Genomic DNA, 14,618 nt, shown 5'->3' with positions numbered 1-14,618 from the left:
GTTCAAGCAATTCTCCTGCTTTAGCCTCTTGAACAGCTGGGACTACAGGTGCACACAACATGCCCAGCTAATTTTTGTATTTTTAGTAGAGACGGGGTTTCACCATATTGACCAGGCTGGTCTCAAACTCCTGACCTTGTGATCCACCCGCCTTCAGCCTCCCAAAGTGCTGGCATTACAGGCATGACCCACTGCACCTGGTCAAGACTTTAATTCTTTAGTATTACTATGATTTTTTCAGTTGTACTTTTTCTTTGAATTTTTATTATGGAGAATTTCAAACATGTTCAAAAACAGTAGAATAAACCCCGTATCCACCACCCAGCCCTCAAACCATTAAGCCATAGCCAATCCACCTGAATATACTGCTCTGTTTCATGTATTTTGTTGAGGCAAATTCCAGGACCCTATCATTTAAAAAAAATTTCAGTATGCATTTCTAAAAAATAAGAACACTTAACCAAAATAGCATTATATATATATATATATATTTTTTTTTTTTTTTTTTTTTTTTGAGACGGAGTCTCGCTCTGTAGCCCAGGCTGGAGTGCAGTGGCCGGATCTCAGCTCACTGCAAGCTCCGCCTCCCGGGTTCACGCCATTCTCCGGCCTCAGCCTCCTGAGTAGCTGGGACTACAGGCGCTGCCACCTCGCCCGGCTATTTTTTGTATTTCTTAGTAGAGACGGGGTTTCACCGTGTTAGCCAGGATGGTCTCGATCTCCTGACCTCGTGATCCGCCCATCTCGGCCTCCCAAAGTGCTGGGATTACAGGCTTGAGCCACTGCGCCCGGCCAGCATTATATTTTTAAAAGAAAGTTATTTAAAATTAAGCATGCAATCACGTTCGAAATTCCAATTATGTCATCAAATAAAAATAAATGATTTTATTAGAACTTTTTCCCTTTCCTCTCAAACAGAATCAAAAAAAAGCTTTACATACTGCAAATGATTAGTATATCTGGGTTGTTCAGTGTTAATGTATCTTTTAAAAAATTGTTCATGTTCTGTTTGATTCTGGTACTAACAAAACATACTGATTATTGTATATTCATTTTTGTAACATTTTAATCTATTCAATTCTTAATTCTAACAATTATCTAAGATGCTTTGAGATTTTCTATCAATATAATCAGTTTGACTGCAAACTGATTGATGGGGTTACTGGTTCTTTTCCTATTCTTACACATTTTTCTTCTTGTCTTTTCTGCTGGCTTAGCCTATAGAACAATACTGAATAGATACAGTAATAGTCATCATCCTGGTTTATTCCAGGTAGCAGGAAAGTGTTCAAAGTTTTACCTTTAAGCATGTTTGAAGTAGGTGAATTCACTGTAGGTCTGTTTCTATTGGTTTTCAATTATAGCCCTTTTTTAAGTCATGTACTGAGTTAATTCTCTTTATTGCTCGCTGTTCTGGAAAAATTATTGGGGGAATTATTTGAGAATCGGAATGAAGGTTCCTTCTTTCAGGGAGAAATTGCCTCTGTTTTCTAGGCCCCTGAGGTACCCATTACTTTAAATGAATTTTCACTAATTTCAGAGTGATGTGAATTTGGGCTGCAAATTTACTTCTGTTCAGTCTTGTCCTAGTGACCAGATATCCCTTTATTCCAGGTATATAGTGATTTAAGGTACCTGGCATTTTATGTAGGAAGGGTCTCCTATACAGGAAGTGACTCCTTAAACTTAAATAGTCTTTGATTTTTGTCCCCTTTGCCTCCTGACAGACTCAAAATTAAAATTCATGTTTGCTCAAATGAACAAATGCCTTAAGGACAGAACTAGCACCCCATTTTCCCTTAGTTTGGGGTCTGGCAATTTCTTCTAATCTATTAGCCCTTTTGATGCTTTCAGGATACTTATAGTATTTTATCTAGCACACTCAGTTGTTCTCAAGCAAAAGGAATGCTATCAATAAGCCTTCCTACCACGTATGGAAAATTAAAGTCCTTTTTACACTTTAAGACCTTCTAATAAGAAATGATGGTTAGTTTTTATATTTCTTGCACCTATTAATATTTTTCCTTTATATTGTTGATATAATAAATTATCTTGAAAGAGTTCCTAATACTGAACCCATGCAGGATGGGTTCACTATTACGTTATTCTTTTAATACATCACAAGGTATATTAAAATAGGTTATTCCAACAGGTTATTCTTTTTTGACTTTTATTTTTTGTAAAAAATTGCTCTCATACCTTCCTGCTGAAAACAGCCTATTCTTTTCATATACCACTAGCTATGGTTTATTATTTAAAACTTTTTCATCTGTATTCATGAAGGAAACTAGTCAACAGCTTTCTTTTGTTGTAATGTCTATGAAGTTTCATTGTTAAGGTTGTGCTAGTTTCATAAAATATATTTGGAAGCTATCTTTTTCTATGATCTAGAAAAGTTTAAATTGGAATTAGCAGTCCTTTAAAGGTTAGACAAGAATTCAGATCTTTTTATTTTTTTGAGACGGAGTCTCGCTCTGTCGCCCAGGCTGGAGTGCAGTGGCACGATCTTGGCTCACTGAACCTCCAACTCACAGGTTCAAGCGATTCTCCTGCCTCAGCCTCCCTAGTAGCTGGGATTACACGTGCCTGCCATCACGTCCGGCTAATTTTTTTGTATTTTTAGTAGAGACAGGGTTTCACCATGTTGGCCATGTTGGTCTCAAACTCCTGGGTCTCAGGTGATCCACCTGCTTCAGACTCCCAAAGTGCTGGGATTACAGGTGTGGGCCACTGCGTCCAGCCCAAGATGTAATTTTAATTTTAAAGACAGATTTTGTTATGCTTTTATAATTTCTGCCATGGCTACTAGTCTGCTCAGGATTTGTAATTCTTGTGTTGTTCTGGTTTTTACATATGTAATGTTTTCATATTCCAATATACACATTCAACACGTAACACTACTACATAAATGAGACCTTGCCTTTTCTGAAATGCAGTCTTTTGTTTCTTTGGCTCCATCACTAACCACCACCCCTCCTTCACTTTAGCCCTTACCTCATAAGCCTAGTACATATTTCTCTATATTTTTCTCTGTGTTCACAGAGTCCTATATACAGTCATATACATACTATGTTTTACAAAATGGGACTCTGTAAACACTTTCCTCCATTTTTTTCAACTTTTTTTTTTTTCCCCCAGTATTTTATATCCACACTTTTATCAGGTTACGGCCACAAATAATGTAAGTTTCCTATGTGATCAATTTTTAAGTGTTTCATGAACATAATAAAAATGCCTGGGCAAAAGAAGAGTATCTAGATATTTTCTCAATTTGCCACTATGTGTTTTGGTTTATTATTATTATCTAGTGCAGATGAAAAATGAGATCCTATTCTCATTAGCTTTCTCTGGTAATTTTTTTGGTTTATAAACTCACAAGATTTCCCCCTTATCCTTAAAATCCAGCAATTTTTATAAGGACATGCTTAGACACATGTCTTTTTTTTTTTTTTTGACCTCAGAAACTCCACAGAAAAGACCACCATGCAATTGTGGTCTTCATCCTCAGGCTCTGAAGATAGGCAACCCCTCCCCTCAGCTAGTCCCTCAGTTCTTGGCAGGAAGAAAAGGGAAAAATGAATTGTAGCCTTGTACCTGTCATCTCCTTAGAGACCTATGGAAACCTATAAGCAAAGATGTACCCAACTGTCTTGCTTATTGAATTATTCCAGAAGAAACTAGAAGAGGAGGAAACAGGGATATATACTCAACCCACCAGCTGTCTGCTATTTCCTATTAATCTTAAATCAGTAATTTCAAATCAACCATACATGAATTCATTCTAAGCTTTCATAACCTTGTTTTTTTTTTTAATTTTTTGAGACGAAGTCTCGTTCTGTCACTCAGTGCAATGGTGCGATCTCAACTCACTGCAACCTCCACCTCCTGAGTTCAAGTGATTCTTCTGCATCAGCTGGGATCACAAACATGTGCCACCACGTCCAGCTAATTTTCGTATTTTTGGTAGAGACGGGGTTTCACTGTGTTAGGCTGGTCTCGAATGCCTAAGCTCAAGTGATGCGCCTGCCTCAGCCTCCCAAAGTGCTGGGATTACAGGCATGAGCCAGCTTGCTGGGCTGATACTAATTCAACTTTCTTCTATGGAAGCTGTGTAGAATTTAAATCTCAATTCTTAAAAGGAACAAGGAACTTAAATAACTTAATTTTAGGTAAAACTAAAAGAAATTTGCAACAAAAAGTCAAAAAAAAAAAATCTGAAACTGCCACAAAATTTCAGCTTCTGTATTTGCAAGACATTCTGTTACTGTACCTGATCATGTATGTCAACCATGACTGCATTCTGCTGGGGTGGATGAGCAGCAGGATGTAACAGACGGGGAGATACATTCGGAGGGTGGAAGGCTCGAGGCTCCTCTATTGCTTGCTGCTGTGCATAAGGGAGATGGTGATAGTTTTCATCTTGACTAATGGAATTATGTCGAGACAGACGATCCCTTCTTCCTCTCTGGCGCCTGACAGGAGGACTGTAATAAACGTCAAAAAGAAAGTCATTATGTTTACTGTTGTGATCCATCAAGATTCTATATTGTCTTTCTTTGATATCAATAGTATATGCTAAGGTAAGCTTTAGTATTAAATAACTGCTAAAATTCCCCATCAGCTCTAAAAACTTACAAATTTAAACATAAGGTATATGTTTTATAAAATAATGAAAGCAAACAATATTGGTATTCATCTCTGAAAGTATTTAGAAATCACCAGCTACAATTTTTTCTTGAATCCTATGAAATTGCCCTTTTTATAAGTAAAAAATAATCTAATATCAACAATTTCATATAATTTAACCTACCATTTTCTCCCTTTTTAAACACTATAATAAAACGAACTTTAATCTATAGATATCTTGTCGGTGTTCCTCATATACCTAATAGGCACTTTTTTGTCTATTTAGCTAAAACATACATAAGACATAATTCCTACATGGCCAAAATGACACTTCTAAAAAATGAGAAGAGAAAACATGAAATAACCAAAGAACATATAATTTGCTGACAACTGCAAATAGAAACTGGGTAAACACGCAATGAATATGATTGAGAATATGATTGATAGTATCAACATAAATATTCCAAGAATATATAAAACTTTTAATTGTTAGGGGTACACACAAGGTATATACATTTATATAGAATTTTAAATTTGAATTTGTTTGTTGGTCCTGTTGCAGTGGCTCATGCCTGTAATCCTAGCACTTTGGGAAGCCGAGGCAGGTGGATCCCTTGAGCCCAGGAGTTCGAGACCAGACTGCGAAACACAGTGAAACCCTGTTTCTACCCCAAAACACAAAAAATTAGCCGGGCGTGGTGGTGCGCACCTGTAGTCCCAGCTACCTGGGTGGCTGAAGTGGGAGAATCACCTAAAGCCTGGAAAGCTGAGGCTGTAGTGAGCTGAGATCACACCACTACACTCCAGCCTGGGCGACAGAGTGAGACCATGTCTTAAAAAAAAAAAAGACAGAGGGAGGGAGAGAATTTGCTTACTGAAGTAAGCCACATTTACTCTCCATGTACGAGTCATCTACATAGTTTAATAAAAATTTTATTATGACTAAACTTTCATTTTGTACTTCTCTAAACACAGTTCACCTCCACTGCTTTTTACAATGGCTCAGCACAAAAACAACTTGAAAAAGTACCCTACCTCATTAAAATTGTACTCTACATTGGGCAAAGGAGGTCAAACATCTCCCCTTCTAGGAAGAGCTCCAAGTGTCATTTCAGCAACTTTCTTTACTGAGATTGGTCACTTTTTCCTTAATCTTCCCACTCTGTTCCTCTAAATCTGTTTCTTCTTACTCCTAATTCTCCAATCTTAAGAGAACAAGGGACACTCCTTTATGAGATTAACTCACAAAGGTGCTCTTGATATTGCCCCTCCAGCTTCTTGCTCCATTAATTGTTTCTTCTAACTTTATTTTAAATATAATGCTTTTTGCATTTTTGCTTCAAACTCTACTTACTGTATTATACTGAATTCAAGATGCCCTCCACCTTAGGACTAAAAACTTTTTTTTTTTTTTGAGACGTTGTTTCACTCTTGTCACCCAGGCTGGAGTGCAATGGCACGATCTCTTCGCTCACTACGACCTCCGCCTCCCAGGTTCAAGCAATTCTCCTGCCTCAAACTCCCAAGTAGCTGGGATTACAGATGTCTGCCACCAAGTCCAGCTAATTTTTTTTTGTATTTTTAGTAAAGACAGTTTCGGCCGGGCACGGTGGCTCAAGCCTGTAATCCCAGCACTTTGGGAGGCCGAGACGGGCGGATCACGAGGTCAGGAGATCGAGACCATCCTGGCTAACACGGTGAAACCCCGTCTCTACTAAAAAAATACAAAAAACTAGCCGGGCGAGGTGGCGCCTGTAGTCCCAGCTACTCGGGAGGCTGAGGCAGGAGAATGGCGGGAACCCGGGAGGCGGAGCTTGCAGTGAGCTGAGATCCGGCCACAGCACTCCAGCCTGGGCAACAGAGCGAGACTCCGTCTCAAAAAAAAAAAAAAAAAGACAGTTTCACCATGTTGGCCAAGCTGGTCTCGAACTCCTGACCTCAGGTGATCCACCTGCCTTGGCCTCCCCAAAACGCTGGGATTACACGCATCAGCCACCACACCTGGCCTTGTTAGCCTTTTGTTTTTGTTTCTGTTTTGAGATGGAGTTTTGCTCTTGTTGCCTAGGCTGGAGTGCAATGCACATCCGGCTAATTTTGTATTTAGGGTACAGACAGGGTTTCAACATGTTGGTCAGGCTGGTCTCAAACTCCTGATCTCAGGTGATCCGCCCACCTCGGCCTCCCAAAGTGCTGGGATTACAGGTGTGAGCCACCACGCCCGGCTTGCCTTTTAACTGTACGTTTGTTTTATTCACCATAAAATAGGTAAAGACTAACAGCAGGTACTCAGGCCTTAACTTTGAAACAACTATACTTCCTCATGCTTATTATATTTAATAGCTATGAAATAATTTACCTGATAGCCATATACTATCTTAAAAAATATTCCCATGTAATTGGTTAATAAGGTACTGGGTAATGTAAAAGTCTTAATGTCTCACCAGAATATGGCTCAGAGACAGGTTTATGTTGTCTCAGCTGGAACACAGAATGGTGGTTTTAAGATCCCTTCTGTATTAGCCCGCTCAGGCTGCCATAATGAAACATTGCAGACTGGGTGGCTTAAACAGATACTTAATTTCTCAAAGTTTTAAAGCCTAGAAGTTTGAAATCAAGGTACCAACATAGTCGGTTTTTGGAGAGGGATCTTTTCCCTGGCTCTTGCAGACAACTACATCTCACTGTCTCCTCACATGATGGAGGATGAGTTTCCTGACATCTCTTTTTGAGACGGAGTCTTGCTCTGTCACCAGGCTAGAGTGCAGTGGCACGATCTTGGCTCACTGCAAGCTCCGCTTCCTGGGTTCAAGCGATTCCCCTGCCTCAGCCTCCCCCTCCCGAGTAGCTGGGACTACAGGTGTGTGCCACCACACCTGGCTAATTTTTTGTATTTTAGTAGAGACGAGGCTTCTCCATGTTGGCCAGGATGGTCTCCTGACCTCGTGATTCGCCCACCTTGACCTCCCAAAGTACTGGGATAACAGGCGTGAGCCGCCACCCCGCCTTTGGCCCCATGCATCCCTTCTTAAAGGACATTAATCCTGCTGGGTAAGGGTCCTAACCTTATGACCTCATTTAACGTTAATTACACTTCCTTAGAGGTCATATCTCCAAATACAACCACACTGAGAGTTACAGCTTCAACACGTTAATTGGGGAGGGGGGGTTACAAACATTTGGTCCATAACACCTTCCTAACTCAAGATCCTGGACATGCAAACAGGTATCTCACAATGCACTATTTCCTTGGGATAAGAAATACATGACCTCCGGCAACAACTAATGAGGAAGAAACTCATGAAGAAATGCACTCCTCTAGAATGAAAAGACAAGGGCCAAATCCCATTGCCTAAAAGTTGAACTAAACTTCAGTCATCTTTTCATACCACAGGCTCCACAGTTGTTTTTTGTTTTTTTAAATAAAAACAGTGTCTCATTCTGTCACCAAGGCTAGAATGCAATGAACAATCATAGCTAAGGCTCACTGCAGCCTCACACTCCTGGGCTCAAGAAATCCTCCTGTCTCAGTCTCAGCTTGGACTACAGACGTGCGCCAACATCCTCAGCTAAATTTTTTTTTTTTTTGGTAGAGACAGTGTCTTGCTACGTTGCCCAGGCTGGTCTTGAACTCCTGGCCTCAAGGGATCCTCCCACCTTGGGTTCCCAAACTGTTGGGATTATAGGCATGAGCTAATACTGTGCCGAGTCTCCATGGTTATATAAGAAACATAATTAAGCTCCTAATTGCCTTACAGGATACAGAAGGAAAAGGAATGGAGTAGGAAAGGGGTAGCTCATTTCTAAGATTTCCATGTATCCTTACAGTTATGAACTACAAAATATGTCTTCTAGTAGTCAAGATTGCAGGCTAGTCCACAAAAATCTGTACCATAAGGTAGCTGATTTCACATATAACGGCATGGATGATTTTAGCCTCTTTCCATTTCTTCATCTGTCAATGATAAGCTAAATAAACTCTTCCATCCTACTGGAAATCTAAGCAACTTTATTTTTCATAAGTGAATATACGTGTATGTGTGGTGATGTGTTTATGAAATGCCTACAGAAAAAATGTTTTCTGATGTTAAATATACTCACAAATCTACCAATGGAAGAAAACTTAAGAAATAAATTGTAATCAACTAACCTTCTTCTGTTGCGTGCAGGTGTGTTGCATCGTTCCCCTGAGAAGTGATGTTGGCTTGGTCGAACTGAAGGGGGCTGCCTATTTGATGTCATCTCCCATGGTCGCATTGGTGGTGAGGGAGCTGGTGATGCTGATGTATAATCAAAGACTGAATGAGAGAGGCGCTGTCTCTTGGGACTTGGACTATCTTCACTCTGCCAATGCAACAAAATGGATCAACTGAGTAAGACCTTTTCAGGATTTCACATTACTGCGTATGTACAGGTTAAGATGTACTTAACCTGAAATCTAAAAATGTAAAGCAGGGCAAAAATATATGCTATCAATTAAAATTTAAAACCTTTTTAAAATGCTGGGATGGGGTGGAACAGGGGAGGGAGATGCACAGTAAATGGTATCAAGTGAAAAATGAACTTTGTTTTTGAAAACTCATTCTAAGGCAAATGAGGTAACCACATATAGGGTATATAACAGGATAATAAAACTTTTGTGAAGTACTTAACCTTCTCTTTAAATTCTCAAATCACCTGAAAAATTACACTACACTACACTACAATCTCCCATCAATAAGGCATCAATTTTCAGCTGTGAGTTCAGCTTAGTAGGAGATATAATTTGAGTAGGTCCTCGATTTGATTCTAAATCACACTCCTCTCCCTCCTTATACCTGTTTAGGCCACTATACTTATTTTCTTTAAAGAGAGCTACATGGGGCCGGACACGGTGGCTTGCACCTGTAATCCCAGCACTTTGGGAGGCTGAGGCGGGTAATCACTGAAGGTCAGGAGTTTGAGACCAGCCTGGCCAACATGGTGAAACCCCATCTCTACTAAAAATACAAAAATTAGCTGGGTGTGGTTGTGCATGCCTGTAATCCCAGCTACTTGGGAAATTGAAGCAGGAGAATTGCTTGAACCCAAGAGGCGGAGGTTGTTGTGAGCTGAGATCAGGCCATTGCACTCCAGCCTGGGCGACAAGAGACTATCTCAAAAAAAAAAAAAAAAAAAGGGGGGGGGGGCGGGGAGTTACACGGATAAAGTAAGATTTATATTAGACAGATAAAGTAATAGCAGATTTACATCATCGGTTCTTAACTAGAATATCACAGCAGTTCAGAAGTACTTTAAAGTTTTCAAGGGTCCCAGCATGGGCTTACTAGCTACAAAACTGATACGGATCACTTAATTGCATTAATAGTCCAGGGTTCTCCACCTGACTCAATTTCCCAAATGAGTCTACCCAAAACTATCAAAGTTACAAATTAACTGAAAATTTGATAAGGCTGTGTTTTCTAATAGAACGTCTGCAAGTTCTAATTAGTTGGGCATTACAGTACTTTTGGTTACAAAATAATTAGTACCTGCAGCTACCATAAAAAATCATCTTAAAACATTGTAAAAGTATATGGGATTACAAATTAGTGTTAAATTTTAGATAAGCATATAAATCAGAACTGATTATTTAAGCTGAAAGGAATGAAGCTTAAATTGGTAAATGGCTACATTTGATCATTCCAAATTACTTAGCAGAGGTATTCCAAAAACCATGTCATTTCCCTTCTACATTTAGGAGATATTATAATCAATTTTATTATCATTATAATTAAAATACAAAATACAAAAGCGTGCTGTTCTAACTTTCCTACCACCATACTAACCTTATTTTCTCCCTAGATTTAATTGTACAGTCGTCCCTCAGTATCCTAGGGAGGTGGTTCCAGAGAACCACTCCCCCATACCAAAATCTTAAGACGCTCAAGTCCCTGATATAAAATGGTGTTGTATTTGCATATAACGTACACACATTCTCCCATATACTTTAAATCTCTAAATCACTTAACAATATCAACACAATACAATGTAAATGTTTTATAAATAGCTACTGTATTTTAAAATTTGTATTATTCTGTATTGTTGTATTGTTACTTTTATTTCACTTTTTCTGAATACTTCCCACCTGTGGTTGGTTCAATCTTTGGGTAAGGAACCACCAACTAATCTAGTAAAAGTACACTTATTTTCATCCTTTGATTTTAGTGAGAAAGTTAGTTCTTATGTTCTGATAATCCTAAAACTTAAAAAAATGGTAAATTAACCACTGAAATTTAAATATTCCGATTTTTTTAAAAAAGGTAGAACAATCAAGACCTGACAAACCTGCACATGAACTACATGAGCCCCAGAAACAGGCTGGCTCCACAACTGGTGAAAACAGATTTGATTAACACTGACTTTTTTTTTTTTAGACAGAGTCTCGCTCTGTCGCCCAGGTTGGAGTTCAGTGATCTCAGCTCACTGCAAGCTCCGCCTCCTGGGGTTCAAGTGGTTCTCCTGCCTCAGCCTCCCAAGTAGCTGGGACCACAGGCGCATGCCACCATGCCCAGCTAATTTTTTGTATTTTTAGTAGAGACAGGGTTTCAACTTGTTAGCCAGGATGGTCTTGATCTCCTGACCTCATGATCCACCCACCTCGGCTTCCTAAAGTCCTGGGATTACAGGCGTGAGCCACCGTGCCCAGCTTAACACTGACTTTTTAAAAACAAAATGCTAGTAACCAATCATGATCATTAGCTTTTCATACATATCCCACATTGCATATCCTACCCTGAAAAGCCTAATGTAAGCTAAGACACAGAACTTTGAATTCTAAAAATTCACTACCTAAAATGGAGGAGAATGCTACAGATCCTCATGATAAATGTCAAATGACCAGAGAAAGCCCTTAGGTTATAAACCTTTATGTATTTTCAGTGATGTTCAAATTGTGGGCTAAAAATGTTATTTTACAAGACATGCAAAGCTTTTAAAAGTAGAGGTAAGGAAAAGTGACTGTGAAAAGTTACCATCACTTCTCTTTGTGCTGGATGGTGAAAGACAAAGAATGGGAAGTGAAGGGAGCTATTCATTAGAGTACTACTTTTCTTTTTCTTTTTCCTTTCCTTTTTTTTTTTCTTTTTGAGAGGGAGTTTCGCTCTTGTTGTCCAGGCTGGAGTGCAGTGGCCTGATCTCGGCTCACCGCAACCTCTGCTTCCCGGTTCAAGTGATTCTCCTGCCTCAGCCTCCCGAGTAGCTGGGATTACAAGCATGCACCACCATGCCTGGCAAATTTTCTATTTTTAGTAGAGACAGGGTTTCTCCGTGTTGGTCAGGATGGTCTTGACTCTCGACTTCAGGTGATCTGACTGCCTTGGCCTCCCAAAGTGTTGGGATTACAAGCGTGAGCCATTGCGCCGGGCCAGTAAGTTTACTTTCTAACTCAAAGTCATAGGAAACCACAATGACTAAAGACAGGAAAACATTAAAAAGTAGTTTGCTATATGCAATATGATTTCATCACTTCCCTTATCAATTTTAGTACTCTAAGGAACTTCAAAGAAATTCTCACAGTTTCCAGAAAAGGGAAGGGGTAGTAACCTACAAATAACTAAGAATTAGATTAACATCAGACTTCTCATAGCAAAAACAGATGCTAAAAGTTCTCTGAGGGAAACGAACATTGAACCTAGAATTTCATACTCCAATCACACTATTAATCTAGCGTGGAAGCATAAAACACAACTTTTGTCAGATATATCAAGACCCAAAGGTGCTCCTCGCATAGCAGAAAATCACTTGATGTGTGCTCACAACATTCCCTCTCTCTCTTATTTGAAGCTATTACACAACATCCAATAAATGACAGAAGTAAGCCAGAGAGTACACTGAAATGAAATTCCAGGAATGGTAGCAAGTTTGGAAATTCATCATTCCACATTAGAACAAGAAGTCAGAGGGCTCTGAGAAAAATGCCCTAAATAGAATCAAAATGTATGACTGAGAACTTGGAAGTTATTAATAAAATTTAAGCAGATGGCTCTTTGTAATAAAAAAATATACAAAAGACAATCAGTCCAGGAAAGTCAATGAGGAATGCAAATTCATCTGACCTTGTCATCTAAAGCATTCTTTGAATGAAATGGGTAGTCAGAAGATTACATTCACTTCTCCATGGGCCAAACATGCTCTTGGTTCTGCAATGAGTAAATACATGGATGTTCCTAACATGATGCGAAGTGTTTACTGGTTTTTGATAGTTAAAATCAATCGAGGATAAGGCATGAAAGATCACTACTGTAGTCACAGAATAGAATGTAAGTATAAACTTTGTTAACGTAAACTCTAACAGTTTCTTGGTGATAAAATCATGGACATTTAGTGAAAATCAAAATACAAAAATCTAAAAGTAATGGCTTAAACATAACAAACATACTTTTTTGTTTTTTGAGACGGAGTTTTGCTTTTGTTGCCCAGGCTGGAGTGCAATGGCAGGATCTCGGCTCACTGCAACCTCCCCCTCCCGGGTTCAAGCGATTCTCTTGCCTCAGCCTCCTGAGTAGCTGAGATTACAGGTATGCACCACCACACCCTGCTAATTTTGCATTTTTAGTAGAGATGGGGTTTCTCCACCTTGGTCAGGCTGGTCTCGAACTCCCGACCTCAGGTGATCCACCCGCCTTGGCCTCCCAAAGTGCTGGGATTACAGGCGTGAGCCACTGCACTCGGCTTTTTTTTTTTTTTTTAAAGACAGTCTCGCTCTGTCACTGAGGCTGGAGTGCAGCAGCACAATCTTAGCTCACTGCAACCTCCACATCCCAGGCTAGAGAGATCCTCTCACCTAAGCCTCCCAAGAAGCTGGGACTACAGGTGCACACCACCATGACCAGCTAATTAAAAAAATTTTTTGGAGATACGAGGTCTCACTATATTGCCCAGTTTGGTCTCAAACTGCTGGGCTCAAGAAATCCTTCCACCTTGGCCTCCCACAATGCTGGGATTACAGGTGTGAGTCACTACGCCTGGCTAACAAACATACTTTTAAATGCATTGCTAAATGCAGGGGGAAAAAGGGAAATCATCCATGACTCACAAACTGAGGAAAACTGAAAACCAAATTTGTATTTTTGATGCTCTCAGGAGGAACAGAAGATAAGGCCTTATGACTGAGACCCCTACATGAAGTAGTCAAAACTTCCTAAGTAGTACACTTAAAATAAAAAGGAAGACAAGAAAGAGTCATCCCAGTGGAAAAGAGAAGGAAACGTTAACAAGGAAATGTCTGCTCTGTGTTGACTTTGAGTGGAAGTGGGTTTCTCTCGTGAGAACTCAAACTCTGGTTCACTCCTCACACCATATTTGGGGTTCAGATTTTCACAATCTATGCTGTCTGTGAACCTCTAAACGTAAAAATATAAAAACTCATCCAGAACTATGCTACCACAAGGACTCTTTACATGAGTAAATACAAAGCTGATTCTGGAAGGATATTCCCACTGCTTTTGTAAACTAAAAATAAAATCCCCCCAAATGACTGAACTGATTCTCTCTTGATTACAGAGACCCCAGAGAAACTAGAAAAATTGAGTTCTTGGCCTTGACAGAAAGGCAGGCTAGATACACCTCATTGTCTCTCTCCATCCCCTGCTTTTGGAGTTCGGGCAAAACTGACCAGCATTAATGTTAAAATAGAAATTATAGGACCTAACAGAATGGACTCTTTGTGACAATAAAATACCAAATTAAAAACAGGACCTAAGACCAAGCCAGACAAGGGTTAACTCACACACCCCTACAGGTCACTCTAACCCAGTGTACTGGTTAACAGACTTTCTTATAAGATTCCCTTCTGCTGAATCCAAATTTTTAGACAAAGCTTTACTCTTTCAACCAACTGCAAATTAAAGAATCTCATCTCTGAATCCACCTAAAATCTTTAAGACCCCACTTCAAGATATTCCGTGTCTTTTCAGTCTGAAACAATGTATACCTTCTATGTATTGATTTATGACTTTGTAACTCCTGCCTCCCTA

General features: G+C 39.5%; 1 protein-coding gene across 25 annotated transcripts in view; it reads right to left on the bottom strand.

The window, feature by feature from the left end:
- RNF38 (ring finger protein 38) overlaps window positions 1–14,618 on the bottom strand; it is a 147,187-nt gene that overhangs the window by 29,659 nt on the left and 102,910 nt on the right. For 24 of the 25 annotated variants that reach the window (XM_028835055.2, XM_028835056.2, XM_077965716.1 and 21 more), the window contains 2 exons: window positions 8,774–8,967; window positions 4,271–4,484 (listed from right to left, as the gene is read on the bottom strand). In XM_028835055.2, the coding sequence (XP_028690888.1) occupies window positions 4,271–4,484; window positions 8,774–8,967 (408 nt within the window). The remainder of the gene's footprint in view (window positions 1–4,270; window positions 4,485–8,773; window positions 8,968–14,618) is intronic. The other variant, XM_077965729.1, reaches the window with a different exon arrangement.

Source organism: Macaca mulatta, chromosome 15 (genome assembly GCF_049350105.2).
Source record: "Macaca mulatta isolate MMU2019108-1 chromosome 15, T2T-MMU8v2.0, whole genome shotgun sequence".
Lineage (NCBI taxonomy): Eukaryota > Metazoa > Chordata > Mammalia > Primates > Cercopithecidae > Macaca > Macaca mulatta.
The sequence above is the reverse complement of the archived record's forward strand: the minus strand, read 5'-3'. Positions and strand labels throughout refer to the sequence as shown.